The 15726-nt window shown below is 53.9% G+C and overlaps 1 protein-coding gene across 2 annotated transcripts in view; it reads left to right on the forward strand.

Moving 5' to 3' along the window:
- Nucleotides 1-15726, forward strand: part of LOC111145762 (collagen type XV alpha 1 chain) — a 102296-nt gene that overhangs the window by 50078 nt on the left and 36492 nt on the right. Inside the window, exons 8-15 of one of the 2 annotated variants that reach the window (XM_022500948.1) lie at nt 567-722; nt 2120-2263; nt 3663-3812; nt 4297-4440; nt 8264-8323; nt 9488-9580; nt 10879-11013; nt 11587-11649. In XM_022500948.1, coding sequence (XP_022356656.1) covers nt 567-722; nt 2120-2263; nt 3663-3812; nt 4297-4440; nt 8264-8323; nt 9488-9580; nt 10879-11013; nt 11587-11649 — 945 coding nt within the window. The remainder of the gene's footprint in view (nt 1-566; nt 723-2119; nt 2264-3662; nt 3813-4296; nt 4441-8263; nt 8324-9487; nt 9581-10878; nt 11014-11586; nt 11650-15726) is intronic. The other variant, XM_022500949.1, reaches the window with a different exon arrangement.

The following is a 15726-nucleotide window of genomic DNA, read 5'->3' on the forward strand; positions in this document are numbered from 1 at the left end:
ACATAGTCTGATGCCACTCGCAGCCAAACTGCTGTATCCCTTTCATGCATCAGCTGTGTAGCATTTCCCAAGGAAACTGAGTCACAGGGAGAGATGAATCATGGGGGGTCAGTCTGGAGAAGCCTGGGGAGGTCAGTGTTGTTGCCTGCATCTCTCTGAATCTCCGTCAGGGGCTAAGGCTTTCAACTTGTTTTTATGGCTCCTGGATGGGTACCTGGGGGAGGTCACAGGGACACAGATGTGTCTAGACAGAAGTGTCTGGAGATGGAGCAGGGTGACCCAGGAGACAGGGATCTCCCGGTCATGGAGCATGTGCAAACAGATGCTTGGAATCAAACAGGAGATCCGTTTGCCTTGCAGTCTCTCCTGTCCCCGGCATTCTGGGATTCTGGGACTGTCGTGGTATGGGGGTGACGTCACAGATAAGAAAGCGCTGTGAGAGAAGGAAGCTACAGAAATACAAGCTGACGGAGAGGGGTGTGAGCAGTCTGATCCGTCCAGCCACAGGCACACTGGTCAGAGCCACGGGCTCAGTGACATGGTCCCTCACGATGCTTTTGTTTCAGAGTGTGCGTGCTGAGGAAGGTTTGGCGGCCACAGCAGCGGTCGGGAAGGCCGAGCTGCCCCCCAGCCCCACTGGGGAAGCAGAGGCCAGCAGTGTGCCCACCGGGGGGCCAGCCCTGTCCTTGTCCACTGAAGACACAGGGGAAGGGGTCACTCTGGTGAGTAGCTCAGAGCTTATGCCATTTCTGGGGGAGGGTGGCCATCTCGGGTGGGAGCGGTCACTGGTCTTCCTTCTCAATCTGCAGAATGCAGAGTGGGGGCCTTGTGGGATCCAGTCTGAGTGGACACCGATTTGAAGGCTGAGGGCTCTGCTGCATCAGTCAGCAGCTGTTTGTGGACAGATGTGTTATGCTGGGCACAGGTAAATAGGATAGACCAGTTCCTGGGGACAGAGCTCTAAGAGGTACAATAGGAGAAGCACCGAAAGGGGCCCAGAACCCAGACTTGAGGGTCCTGGAAGCCTTCTTGAAGAAAGGATGCCAAAGGCAAGACCACGGGGATGCCTGCAAGGAGCCCAGCAGGTGGCAGGCCAGCAGGAGCAGAGGCCTGGAGGCATCAACAGGAACATGCAAGGGGCATGTGTGAGCAAGAGGGGCAGGGAATGTGGCCAGCGAAGCCCCTGAGACCTGGGGAGCCACGAGTTGGAGCTGGAGTGTGTTCAGAAGTGGCAAGTCGGGCACCTGGGTGGCTCAGTGGGTTAAGCCTCTGCCTTCGGCTCAGGTCATGATCTCAGGGTCCTGGGATCGAGCCCCGCATCAGGCTCTCTGCTCAGCGGGGAGCCTGCTTCCCCCTCTCTCTCTGCCTCTCTGCCTACTTGTGATCTCAGTCTGTCAAATAAATAAATAAAATCTTAAAAAAAAAAAAAAAAGAAGTGGTGAGTCACTGACGGGCTAGTGGCCTCGTCAGAGTAGGGCTTAGAAAGTGGAGAAAGGGTGGGAGAAGCAAGCCTGGAGGCCGGGCCTGGTACCGGAGGCTGTCATGGTCCGGGCAACAGGTGGTATTGGGTTGCTCTGGGTTTGGTCAGTGATGTCCTCTCCCGCCACGAGTCTCAGTGAGTAAGGGCTTGTAAGGCACCCGGTGGATCTGCCCCCGTGACGGCTGGTGCTTGTGGGGAGCGCAGGGTTAGGCACGCGGGAGGTGTTGAAGGGGAGTGAGACGAGCAAGCTGTCAGTGAGGGCAGCCAAGTCCTCTAACAAGAAAGAAGCCTGGGCGTTGTGAGTCCCTGGGTTTTGTCCCAGCACCACGACTGGGGCATTGGTGACAGCCCTCCTTCTGGGAGGAGCAGAAGGGAGAAGGCAAGAACGGCGGTGAGCGGCACCAAGGGTGATGGCGAGGGACGGAGTGAACCACGTAGGTGGCCTGCTGACCCAGGGCTCATGCCTCGAGTGGTGTGCAAGGCGTGGGTTTCTGTGTGGGTGCCATGTTCAGGGCGTTAGCATGAGGTGAGGTCTGGGACCTGCAGGTGCCTTGAGGGCCAGGAAGTGCCAGCAGGCAGGCACTCACGGGGCGGGGCAGTTTGCTGCCTCCAGCTCCCTCATGATGTCTTCCTGCTCAGGGAGCAGACGCTGAAGAAGGCTCAGCAGCCACTGCAGCTGGGGAGGCCGGCAGCACCGCCGGGGAAGTGGAGGCCAGCAGGGTACCTGCAGGCGGAGTGACCCCATCCATGCCCATCCAGGACGCCGGGGAAGGGATTACATGGGTAAGAGGTGCAGAGTGCCCCAGCGCTGAGTTCATAGCTGGGCGGGTCCTGACCTACTCTGAGGACCCATCTTCATTCTGCTCAGCACACCTGAAGGAGCCTGAATGGGGCACTTCTCTGAAGGGGAGCTGGCCAAGGCCGGGGTATGCGTGTGCTAGAGCCCAGCTGGCTTGGGGACTGCATGTGCTGACAGCCCCAGCAGGCCGGTGGGGAGCCCAGTTGGGGGGATGTGGAGAGCCGGCGAGTGGGGGCAGTCTCAGGGACCCACCACCTCCACCAGTGGTGGGGTAGGAGCCAGGGTCGGGGAGCCTGGATGTGGGCGGGACAGGTAATGGCACAGCCATGGCCGATTTCTGGACACAAGCACAGGCTGGCAGAGGGCAGAGGGGATCAGGGTCAAGGGCAGGGCCAAGCCTCCTCAACCTTTTTCTTAGGCAGCATGGAGATAGTGTTCCTAGCTCGTGAAGGTGGGATGCAAATATCTCAGGACATGTGGCAGGTCTGTCCCTAAAATGTCATTACAGTGGCAGTCCTGCAAGTTCTTCAGACTCAGACTCAAACCTGGACTCCCTATGTTCACTGTTGTGTCCCCACCTCAAATGATTGGGACCATTGCCTCCTAGTTGGCCAATCCAGAATTTTACTCCCCACGTCCTGTCAAGCATCAGGTCTTGTTGGTTTTCTATCTAAATCCACTGTGTACCTGCCTCCTTCTCCCCTTCCCTGGTGCCAGCCTGTGGACTAAGACAGCATGTCCCCAGTCCAGACAATAGCTGAGGCCCCGGGCTCATGTCCTCCGTCCTCTCCCCAACTCCTCCTGTGGGGGCAGCCCTCTGCTTGGAGCTTCCCATCACTGTCACTGCAGACCCTGCTCCCCCGCCCCTGACCACAAGGCTTTTCCGGATCTAGCCTGGCCAGCCTTGGTGACCACATCTTGGTTCACTGTCTCCCCAGCTGTCAGTGTTCCCACCTGATTGACCTTCCTTCAGTTTCCTGAACATGCCCAGACCTTCTCCTCTCTACCTTGAACCTCTTCTTCCCTCTGCCCTGCCCTTAATCCTGGCTTAGCCTTCAAAGTTCAGCTCAAATACCACTTTGTCAAGAAAATACCATCCCAGGAGCACCCCCCGGGTGGCTCGTCGGACCCTTAACCAGCCAAAGCACTGGGCAGCGGGGTGCCATGGGGGTGTCTGGGGGACGAGTGCCCTGACCTGAGAGGTGCGCTTCAGCCTGGGGTTCCTTCCGGGTCTCTGTGAGTCAAGGTGGGTCTTGCTCGAGCAAAGCTATGGCCACGTGAGTTATCTATCTGGTGGCACGGTGGCTTCCTGTCCTGCAGCCATACACCTGCTGAAGCAGGGCAGGTAAAAGAAGGGGCCGATTCATGCCGTTTTTGTTTCAGGGTGCAACCGGGGAGGCAATGTTCACAACACCGGCAGCTGCAGCGGAAGTGACCCCCAGCACTTCTGAGGAAGAGGAGACTCGCGGGGTCCCCACCGGTGGCCTGGCCCCTCCCACACCCACAGTGGCCCCTGAGCAAGCAGTTGCTTCTGTAAGTGTCTCCTGGCATTTTCTGTCTGGCTCGCGGCAGGGAGAGGGGTCAGCGTCCTGGGACAGGAGCAGTCACTGGCCTTCCCAGCTTTGGGAGAGCCCAGATCAGGGTGGGCGCCCCTGGAGGGAGGCAGGGTGCCTGGAAGGAGCGTGAGAGAGCAGGTCAGGGAATCAGGTTCCACACCCTGCTACTTCCTAGCTTTGTCCAAGAATTTTCTCAGAGTGCTGCCAAGTCGGAAGGGGTCGCTAGGGATGGGGGTGGGGTGGGCAGAGGATGCGTGGGAAGAGGAGATGCACGTGTGGGAGGGGAATTTTGAGTCTAGGGTTCTGTGAATGTTGTGTGTACCGACGGTTGAAGGTAAGCAAGTGTTGTGAGGTTGGACAGGCACTGTAGGAATGACAGTCACCCAGACTCACGGGCAGCCTGCCGCGCGCTGCATCACAGGCCAGGTGAGGGGATGCCTCTTGTTGGTTTTGCTTTTCAGGGTTCTGGTGAAGAGGAGGACCTAGCAGCAGCTGCAACAAGGGAGCCCCTGCCCGGGACTGTGGCAGAAGAGCTGGATGGCAGCCCCCCAGAGGGGCCCCCACTGTCCATACCCACGGTGGCTTCAGAGAGAGGAGTCACTCTGGTGAGTGGCGTAGAGGTGCAAAGATTTGGCGTGACCTGTCTTATTGAGGGGAAAAAGAAAGGCCGGCATCCTGGGAGGGACCTGCTCCTGGCTTGCTTAGAGGCGGGTTTCATTTTGGTTCATGAAGTTCCACATTTGGACATTTGAGGGGCCTGCGACATGGGAACACACAAGGAAGCCACAGAGTGTGGAGGAAAAAGCAAGAGGTAAAAAGGTAGGGCACCTGGGTTCATGTCCCCAGTTGTCCCCAAGTTCAGATGAGAACTTTGTAACAGGCAGAGCTGGCTGAAGACACCAAGACCCTGATGTCAGGTGAGTCCCATCCCAGACTCAGGGAAGCTTCTCAGACTCAGCAGGGACTCAGAGGTGTGTGGGGGTGACCTCCATGCCCCTTCTCCCACGAGTTTCTGTAATTCTGGGCCGTACCTGCATGACCTCAAGCAAACCCGTTCTTTTCCTAGGCCTCATTCCCTCCTTTTCACGGGAGGACGGCTATGAGGCTGAGTCAGAGGATGCAGGTCTGGAAATGTTTGGAAAGCTCTGTACGCATGCCCAGCGTTGCCCTCACTTAAGGGCTGTAACTTCGTGCTTTGGAACTAGAGCCCCAGAGCTGGTTCCCAGCACGGGCAGCTGTGAATCTAAAGGAAGCTGTTCTTCAGGTGTGAATATTTTCAAGGGACAGTCTAGTGACCAGAGTCACACCCGGTCACCGGCACTTTCAAAGCCTTGACCCAGGCTACCGGTGTGTGACCTGTGGGACCTGTCACAGCCCTCTAGGACTAACCCCCTGCATTGTCTAGTTAAACCAGCCCCGTTGCTGGCAATGCCGCTGGGCTCACTACTCATGAGAACCTCTTGGAGAAATTGACCCAGAGGCTCCTGTTCTGGGAATCAGTCCTAAAGGAGATAGTCTGCTGTGTAAAAAGGCTTGGTTGTAGACACATTTGCTAATCTCCATATTACCCATAATAGAAAAAAATCAGACACAGTTTAACGAGAAAACCATAGGGGGGTTGATCGAATAAAGTATATTCAAATAACGAAACATTATGCAGCTATTAAAATTACACTTATTAGGAGTATTTAATGGTGGGAGAAATACAACATAACATTGAACGATGAAAATGGATTATAAGCTCGAGTACATTCTGTGGTCTTCACTATTTAAAAATAAACTCACGCATGAACTCTGGAAGGAAATACCCTCCCTGAGTGTTAGCAGTTGAGTCCTCAAAGTGGCAGGACTGGGGAGGCCTGGCAGGTTCCTAATACATTCTGGTGTTTTCACCAGAGGTGTTTATGACTTTTACAGTGGGAATTTGTGAAAGGTCTAAGGAGAGTCCAGGCAGGGGGACAATGGGGAAAGGGGGAGCCACACCGATTGTAGTTTGCTCTGGCATGTGACTGATGAAGACAGGTCACCCCTAAGACAGGTCACTGTGCCAGGAATCGGCAGGGAAGGGAAATGGAAGCCTCGGTTCATGAGCAAATGTTTTAAAGGCACAGTAGGGGCAGTGAAGAGCGCACCCACGCCGTCTTTAGGATCCTTGTGAGTCTCAAAGTCACCCAAGGCAGTGGGGGATAGGGACATCCAAGGTTGGCTCTGCCACAGCTCTGTGACGCATTTCTCACCTCTCTCTGTTTATGTAACACGGGGTCTTAACACATATTTTCTTGGGGGTGGTGGTGAGAATCACATGAATCAGTACATGGAAGAGCTTACCTAATGCTTGGCTACACCCAACCAATTACGTATGCAGGCCCAGAGAGGGCTGGCAGTTTGCCTAGGGTCACACAGCTCCCAGGAGATGAGTAGGGTTTACTGTCTGGACTTTGTCTCTTTGTATTTTGCACTGTCCCCAGACACCCATCTTCAGACATGAGCTGGAAGCCTGTCATCAGGGTCCAGGTGGTCCAAATGAGGTCACTCCATGTCTACAGTCTTCCCACTAGTCAGGGAAGACTTCCCACTAGTCAGGGGAATACTTACCAAGACCCTAGTGTCTGCTGGGTTTGAGGGGCACAGCAGAGGCTAGGTGGCCAAACCTCTGTGCGGGGGCTTACTGCAAGCCCCCAGGCCACACTTAGCTCACGAAAGGGCTCCCACATCGGAGCTGAGCTGCTCCATCATGTCTTTGGGACATGGACCAGGTTTCAATGATATCTTCTTTTCTTGGCTCAGAGAGGACATGTGGGAAGGAAAGGGCAGGTTGGGCCCCAAGCAGAAAAGGCTGGTGCTGTGACCATTCTGGAGAATACATTGGCTCTGGTCAGGTGACTGGAGCGTGTTATTTGGGGTAAATAGAGTCAGTTCTGATCAAGGAAATAGCAGAAGCAGTAGGAGGACTGAGTCCCAAAGAGACTGAATTGGGAGTCCGGGAGAACCAAAAATAAAAGGTGTTGGGCTCAGGTCTGGCCACCTCTCCTCATTGATCGGTGGCCTTAACCTCTGCAGGCCTCAGTTTCCCCATCTGTAATCAGAGGATCCTTCCAATTCTGGTGTTCTCTGGCTCGGCTCCCGTCTCTGCCCCTGATTGTCTTCCTGGGAAAGCCCAGGAGCATGGGGGCTTCAGACACTTGGGTTTGCTTCTTGGGAGTTGTGGGATTTCCAGAGAGGTCTTTGCTACTTCTGTGCTCCAGTTTCTCCATCTGTAAAATGGGGGTGGCGGAGACTACCACTCGAGGATGTTGTCAGGATGAAATCAGGTGGTGTTGGTGGGAGTGCCTTGTCTGGTGTCTGTCCCCACAGACAGATAACAGACTGTTCCTGAAGCAGCAGTGAGGTTGAACTGTCACCGAGGGGCTGTGCCCATGGTAACCAGGGCCAGGGCCCCTGGGAGCCCCCCAGCCTGCTGAGGTCCCACCCTTGGAGCCTGCTCTAGCCAGAGGCAGCAACCTGGCTGCCTCTGGGGATCTTTTTGGTCTGCCTGCTGGTCCCGGTCCTCTTGCCTCCCTCCCGCCCTCCCCCGGATGGAGGGTGTTCCGGCCCTGGTAGGGTCAGAGGGGCTGCCAGTGGGGATGGAGGGGCGGGAGGGCTTGGGGTCTGGGGAGGGTGGTGTCCTCCTTTTAGGCTGGCCTTCTCGGTGGACTTCAGATGCTAGCAGAGTTCCCAGGAGCAGGTCACACCACACAGGCTCTGTGCGAATGTACTGTTCGTGTTTCCATTTCTTCTGGTGGCTCAGACCATTGTGTCACCTTTTTTGTCAGAGCAGCCATTTCTCTGCACCCTTTGTGACCGCTGAACGCCCCCTGGGATCCTGCATTTTCTCATTTTCTGCTTCCTTTTCCTTTCCAAGTGGGTATTCCTGTCACTCTGAAAGCATTTCCTGAGTACCCACTAAGGGCCATGTGTCAGGCACTGGGGCCTGGAGGAGATTCGGGTGCCACACCTGCCCTCCAGAAGCCGCTGGTCCCAGGGAGACAGGCCTACAACCCTGTGGACAAGGTGCAGGGCCGGTGGGGGGAGCAGGGTGGCCAGGACCCACTTCAGAGGGAGGCGCATGGGCTTGGCTACCTTGTTCCGGCCGCACCTGGACCAGGGCTTGGGGCGGGGGGACCCTAGCTGATGGGATGGGGAGGGTCCCTACTGCCTCCTTCCTTCCATCATTCCATGCACACTATGCATGTGATGCAGAGATGAAGGGCTCCTGAGCCCAGGGTGGTTGAGTGTCCCTTGGGCTGGCTTATGAGGAACAAAGCCTTCTCCCTCCCTGCGTAAGCCTCCTCTTAAAGATGAGCGGTTTCTACAGGGAGCAGAGGGGACAGTGTGTGTGTGTGGGGGGGGGGGCGGCCAGCACTCCATTGACCATCTTGTTCTCTTTAGGCTGAAGCTGGGGAGGGGCTTCCTGGCCATCCCGAACCTGCCAGGCCGACCAGACCCACGGTGAGACCCTCACCCAGGCTCAGCGCACACACAGCATGCAGGGGCTGGGAAGCCAAGAAAGGCCCAGCCCAAGGTTCAGGGTGTCTTCCAGTGACACGTGGGGCCTTCACCTCTGTCAGAACCCTCAGTGAGCTCAGGAGCGGAGTCTCTTTACATCCCGTTTATATCCGGTGCTCTGAACGGCCCGTACGTCTCTCAACCACATCCTGAACGACTTTTTGCAGTGCCCCAGATCTGTTCCTCCCTCAGGATGCCCCGTTTCTGGGAGTGGTGCCCCACCTTCCTGGATACCAAGACAGAAATCAGGAAGCCTCCTCCAGGGGCCCTCTGCCTCCCACCCCGCATCCAGTCCGTCTCCAAGCCCCGAGTCTAGCTGGTCCCTCAGACGGTGTCAGCAAGCCCCCGCAGTCCCCACCTTCCTTCTCCCATACCACTGCTCCTTTCTCAACCCAGCCCGGACCTCCAGCCCTGCTTCTTCTCGTGGCCTTGGCGTGTGTGCTCCGTGCACGTTCTGTGATTGAGTTCAGCCTCACCTGGTTCTTGGGCTCAGGAATTAAGTCCCAGAAAGGGGTTTTTAGAAATTCCCTTTTGTTCTTTGGAGGAATTTGATGGCATTCAACAAGTAAGCACTGAGTACCTTCCTGGTATCAGATCTTGTGCCAAGATACTGGACATCCAGCGGTATCTCAGGATGGGCCAACCCTGGAGGGGTCCTAGTCTGGAGGGGCTGACAGACAAACACACAACTGAGCTTCAAGTCGGGTGGTCCTACCACCAAATCGAGACCTCAGCAGAGGTTGGTGAGGAACACAGAGTAGGGAGAAATGAATTCCGCCTCCACCTGGAAATGGGGTGGGAGGGCTTCCTGGAAGTGGTGACAGTAGAACTAGGCCTCGAAGGATGAGTAGGGGTTTGGAAGGCAGGAAGTGAGGCTGAGAAGATGCGAACGAGCACAGTATGTTCAAGGACGGGCTGCCCGTTGGCTGTGCAGCAGGACTTGGTGGGGGAGGAGGGGAGGGGTAGAAGGGAACAGGAGAAAAGGCCAGAAGGAAGGTTGGCAGCTGGAGTTACAGGGCTACAGAGTAAGGAAAGACTTTTGGCGACAAGGCTGTCCTTAGGGAGTGGCAGGTGAAACCAAGTGGTGGGAACTTCTTCTCTCTCCAGGTAGGAGCTGAGGCCGAGGGCTCTGGCCTGGGCTGGGGCTTGGACGTCGGCTCTGGCTCTGGCGATCTGGTGCGCAGTGAGGAGCTGCTGAGGGTGAGTGTGAAGATGGAACCACCTGGTGTCTGGGGTTGCCTTCCCAGTCATCGGGAGGATTATATTTCGCCCCCACATGTGTCTATGTTTGGCATTTTCCACTTTGATCCGTTCTGTTTCAAGTGAATATGAGCCTTAGTTTCTCTTCAGGACCCCTACTTCGCCCCTGCCCCCTTTCCCTGGCATCCAGGGCTGTCCCGCAGCATATGCCTATGACCTTCACCTCTTGCTTGGTTTTACCTCCATTCCCTGAACCCACTATAGAGAACCACTGGCCTCTTCTCTAGGTAGTATTTCACACTTCGGCTTCCAGACTCTTGTTGAAATCCTCCCTACCCTGAGGCAGCCCCTCCTACCTCTTCAGCCACTCCTTCCTCTTTGGTCTTACCCCCTCAGCCTCCCGCCCAAGGCAGGGCCCCCACTGGTTACCGGTTCCTGGTTCCTGGTTCCTGGTTCCTGGTTCTTGGTTCCTGGTTCCTGGTTCCCGGGCAGCACCTCCCTGCTCCAGCTGCAGCTGGTGGCTTTGTCCTGAGGCCCCCAACCTCACTCAGACCCCCCTGTGCTGATTCCCCACCACTCAGTTGCCCCCCTCCCCACCCACACCTCAGCATAGAGCAGGAAAGTTCTGGACTCACTGTGTAAATGGAGTGGGAGCCACATGGCTCTTCCAGGCTGGTGGGATCAGCCAACCCAGCAAGAGGCTAAAGAGTTTTTGTTTTTTTTTAAGATTTTATTTATTTGACAGAGATCACAAGTAGGCAGAGAGGCAGGCAGAGAGAGGGGGAAGCAGGCTCCCTGCTGAGCAGAGAGCCCAATGCCGGGCTGGATCCCGGGGCTCGATCCCAGGACCCTGAGATCACGACCTGAGCTGAAGGCAGAGGCTTAACCCCTGAGCCACCCAGGCGCCCCGAGGCTAAAGAGTTTTAATAAGGGTTAGCAACAGGAAGTTTTTGACTGCTCTGTCAGGTAATCAGAAAACTAAATTAGAACACCTCTGAAAAGTCTAACTGATTGGACTTTTATTGTACACATATAACTGGGGAGAACACATGATATGAGGGGCTCAGAAAGACCCTGGTTCAAATCCCAGCTCTTCTAATAATTAGCTGTGAGTGTGTGAGCCCAGACCAAGTCACATTATCTCACTGAGCCTCAGTTTCCCCCATCAGCTAAGTGCAAACACCGCTCTCTACTTGTAGTGTTAGTGTGAGGAACGGAAAGAATGGATGGAACATAAATGCTTAGTATATGTTTATCTCCTCCCCTGCTGTTTCTTAACAGACTTTCTGTTTTTTTAGGGTCCCCCAGGCCCCCCAGGCCCCCCAGGCCCACCTGGCTCACCTGGGATTCCAGGAAAACCAGGAACTGATGTTTTCATGGGACCCCCTGGATCGCCTGGAGAGGATGGAGCTGCTGGTGAACCTGGACCCCCGGTGAGCCGCTGGGGTCTTCTCCCCCTCTCAGTGGCCATGAGGCTTCCTCTAGCCAGGGAGGCATGTAGAGCCCCCAGACCCCAACATGAAGGCTCATAACAGAGAGTGAGCAACTTGTTAATGTTTGTAAGCAAAAAAGGCCTCAGCTGAGTCATTGCTAAGACTCATAAGAGGCAGAAGCCAAGAAATTCACCATCCTACCCCCTCCTTTGCTGCTTTAGCTTAGTCATTATAGGAGAGGCAAACTCAGGTGGAATCTTGGAATCCTAGGACATCAGAGTGCTGGGCCTGGAGCACAAGGCCACTAGAGGCCATCTGGTCTGACCCTGCCCCCAGCTCCCTCCAGAGAAGAAGATGCCATCCAGAGAGTGAAGGACACTTGTCCTCGGGGCATGGTCAGCAGTGACCATGTTGGGACCAGAGGCCTGCATTCTGCCCTAGACTGACACAAGGCTCCTGGACCCACTGACCTCACCAGCTCAGTCCTCCCAGCTATGGCCTCCTTCTCTAGGAAGGGTTCATTCTTGATTCTTATCAGAGATGTTGTAGATTGATTGTCATTGTTGTTCCCAGGGCCCTGAGGGACAGCCTGGAGCTGATGGAGCCTCCGGCCTTCCTGGGATGAAGGGAGAGAAGGTAAGGACAGGGTGGGAGGGGCCCAACGCACGGGGTCCACCAGGCCACACCGCCTCTCACTTACCTCTAGGCCTGTCCTTGCCTCTTAGGTGAATAACCCTTTCTAATCCCCTCCGAATCCTCTCTCTGCTGGATGTCTCCATCCCAGGGCTCTTGATGCCCAAACCTGAGCTTAGCATCTCCAGCTTCAGTAAATGATGCTGCCTTCTACCCAGTCCCAAGGACGCAAACGCAGAATCTTCTCTAAGCCCTCCTTCATCTCCCTTTCCTGCCCTGCCCCACCCATTTCGGACACTGGCCCATCTGTCATCCACCTGCCTTGCCTCTCTCCACCCTGGTCTGAGGTTCATCTCTCCTCGTCCGCACGGCAGCTTCAGGCTTCTTGCCAGTGTCCCATTCTTCCCACCCGCTATCCAGCTTCCACCCACCTGCCCCACCTGTCCATCCTCCTGCAGCAGGCTCCCTCTGGTCTCTGCTGAGAAGGTATCAAGCCTTGTTGCTGCCTGAAGGACCAAACGCTGACAGTGCCCAGACCTGCCTTCCCAGCTCCGTCCCCTGCCGCTCCCGCACATGGATTCTGGGTCAGCCAGCAGCCCTACTGTGGTGCTCTGGGCCTGCCCTTCCTGGATGGCCCCCTGCCCTTTGCACATGCTTTCTCTCCATCTCAGGTGATTTTCCCTTTCCTCTTTCTCTAAGGGCCGGTTCAGATACATCCTCTGAGAAGCCCTTTCAAACTCCCGAAGAGCAGAAAGCAGATGTCCCTCCTACACTTCCCATTAGCACAGCATTGATTCTGCCGGGACCTCTCCGAGCCCGTGTTAGCTTATCTGTAACAAACAGCTCTAGCGCTGTCTATGTGTCCTTAGAATCTGACTCAGGCCTCTGTGAGCATCTGACCAGCAAACTGGCCATTCCCTTCAGTCTCTTCATTCTCTGTGAGCCTGTATTGTCCTCAGTCTGCAAACCCCACATGATGCCGCAGGGGTGGAGGTCCTGCCCTTCCATTGGTCCCCAGCCTCTTTGAGGAGATAAGCCATATCCTGCAAAGGAGAGCAATCAAAATGAGGTATATATGCAAATAATGAATGATGGAACACTAAAAATAAGAAAAAAAAAAGTAAACCTCCTTGCAGTGATGCAGTCGTAAGCTTCCCTGGGGATCAGAGGAGGGAGGATCCCTCCCAACTGGGATGGGGAGCAAGGCCTTCTGTGGACCCCACTGTATGAAGCTGTGGAAAATGCTAACTCCCCAGACACCGCCATCTTTGCTGAAATGAGTTTCCAGTTTCCATCAGCTCTCAGGTGTGTTTATTTTAATTGAAACAGTAACTTGATTTCCATGGAAAGCTCATTTCTCAGAAAAAGAAGAAAGACACTAGTTGTCAGGCTTTATAGGACTCATTTTTACATGTACCAACTATTTCATAAGAAATTAGATTTTGCAGGAAACATCACAGACCTACACTTTTCCTCCCTGTCCTTCTTTCCAGCTCTCCCCTACCCACCCGCACACACCCCTCCCATGCTCGGTCTCGTATTTAAAAATACCCATAGCCACACCCACACGCAGACACGGGCGGGCACCGTCTGCAACTGCCCGAGGCGGCCGGCTCGCCCAGGATCACTGTTGGACATAAATTACCGTTTTCTCCCCCAAATTTGCATGAGTCCGAATTTGTCGCACCACGTGCAGAAGACACTTTCTGGTCAAGTGAAAGCAGACTCTAGAAGGACTTGGAAATTTAGATCTAGAAAGCTTGGAAGAAACTTCGCAGATGACATTTACCTAAAAAAAAAATCTCTTAAAGGACAAAAGTAACCCGAGGAGCGTGGTAGGGATGTGAAATAACAGAAGGTGCCTGAGAACATGAGCGGCCTCCGTGTCGCCACACAATGTAGGATCCAGTGACACATCACTTGATCCTTGACTCCCCTCCATGGAATCTGTTCCTCAGCTTGCATACCTCCCGTGACAAGGGCCTCATTTCCTGCCAGGCGGTACATGGCCGCATGTAAGGGGATCATTCCTCACGCCGCCCAGAAAACAGCCTCTCTTCTCTCTCACCGTGTGTGGAGACCAGTCTGGGCAGTTGTCCAAAGGGCAGTTTTCCCCCAAAGAATAAAGAATTTCCCCCCAAGGAATTATTTGGCTGGCAAGAGAATATTATCCTATATATTCATTATTTTCAAATTGGGATTGTCATCAAAATGCGGATGGTCATTAAGAATTTAGATAGATTACTTTATGTTGAGTTCGATGACAGGCGTTTTCAGTTTATTTTCCCCGAATTAAGAGGAGCAGCTCCTCTGAGATCTTTAGCCCATGAAGGAACAGGACAAGAGTTGCCTGCTTTCCCAGCTACAGAATGCTTCTGGAAAGGACGCTTCTGCAACATGCTAGAGATGGATCTCTGGAACATTCCTTCCTGCTTTGTACCTGGCACACTGTGCCACCCAGATCTTCAGCACACGTATAGCATTTGCAATCCCCACTCTTGTCCTCCTTTTACAATCTGAGTCATTCACTGTGTTTTTCGATGTCAAAATGTGCTGGGACAGCCAGGCCAGAAGGAATTTGTGTTTTGAAGTTTTCTTCAGTGCCCAGAGCTGTGGAGGGGCGTTGAGCTCCCACTAATGGGCTTCGAGTGATCCCACTGAGCTGCCCATATGTCATCACTGGGCCTCGTATAGGAGATTCTGTTTTGCCCATGAGATGAGGGGAAATGCAAGTAAATCATTATCAGCTGCCCTTTCTCTACTGAACCCCACCTGGGATTTGAGCAGTTCTCTAAATCTTACACACGGCAGAGCAGGGTGCTCTTGAGAACCTACACGGTGAACCACGCTTAATAAAGGTCCAGTAATGGGTTTGGGGCTGGTAACAGCTTAGGTCACTTGAACATTTCAGTACTGGCCCGATTTCCTGTTTCATATCTTCTTTAACCATCAGACGTGTTTGGTACAAAATCAGGATCATAGGCCCCCATCAAACTGAATCAACCGTGGTCAGTTCTAATTGTAACAAGTTGAAGTTATCAGTGTAACAAACACCAAGAGCTCAGCTGAGAGACATGTATGAGGCAGTAAGTTGTAACATCTCAGATACACAACAGGAAAAAAAAAACAATGTATTTATTAGGTTCTTTGATGTTCTTGTACACTGAAGTCAAAGTCCTTAGCAAATTCAGTTACCATAATGAGCGGAAATTTCTAGTGAATTCTGCAGTGTGGTTTTGTAGCACTCCTGCACCTCGGTCTTTGGCAGTATTTCCGTTGTGGAGCTGGCCTCTCCATACCTCACTGCCACAGCCAACCCCGCAGCTGGGCTGGTTGGAATTCCAGGATCCTCCAGTCCCCACTGAGCAGTGAAGTACAGCTCTACCCTGTCATTTGGAGAGCAGAGAGTCTTTGCTGACTCTTGTCATTGGGGTTCCCAGTTTCCACTGTATGTGTTCATGTAAATTCCAAGATGAGCTCTTCCATGCCCCAAGCCAATCCGCTCAGATTCCAAAATGGTGGCCACCGAATCTGTGAGCCAGTGGAATGAGTCCAAATACTACCTTTTTGCATGTATAAGCTGGATAAAATCATCTGTTTCTGAGACCAGTTAATCAAGGTCCAAAATACCTTCCAGAACTTCCTTTGAAACTGCTACAAGATGTACTCTCAGTTTGAAGAGCTGGGAAGGTAATGTGAAAAAGACCGTTTTTCACTTTCCAAACATAATTTTCTTTAACATGCTCAGCTGGGAACACAATAAGGTTTTCGGAGGATAGAGTCCAGGAGTCGAGAGAGGAGGCTCGTTTAACTTCTCACAATATCCCTGATTGACTGCGATGTGACTTGTGACTGGAAAGGTGCAGAAGGTCGGCACTTCCTTCAAGGACAGATGGCGACAGGCCGCAGAGGATGGAATGGCTGGTCACACCCGAGAAAAGCTGGCACAGAAACCGCAGGCTCTAGATTAGGAGGAGGAACTGGAATACAATTCTTTTCTGTTTCTGCCCATGGTGAAAAGTCCCATGTAGTTTCTCAGCGGTCAGGTTGGTAGGCAGAGAAGCCTCTGAGCCTGGCCAC

This window comes from Enhydra lutris, unplaced genomic scaffold (genome assembly GCF_002288905.1).
Source record: "Enhydra lutris kenyoni isolate GAN:26980312 unplaced genomic scaffold, ASM228890v2 scaffoldscaffold13, whole genome shotgun sequence".
NCBI lineage: Eukaryota > Metazoa > Chordata > Mammalia > Carnivora > Mustelidae > Enhydra > Enhydra lutris.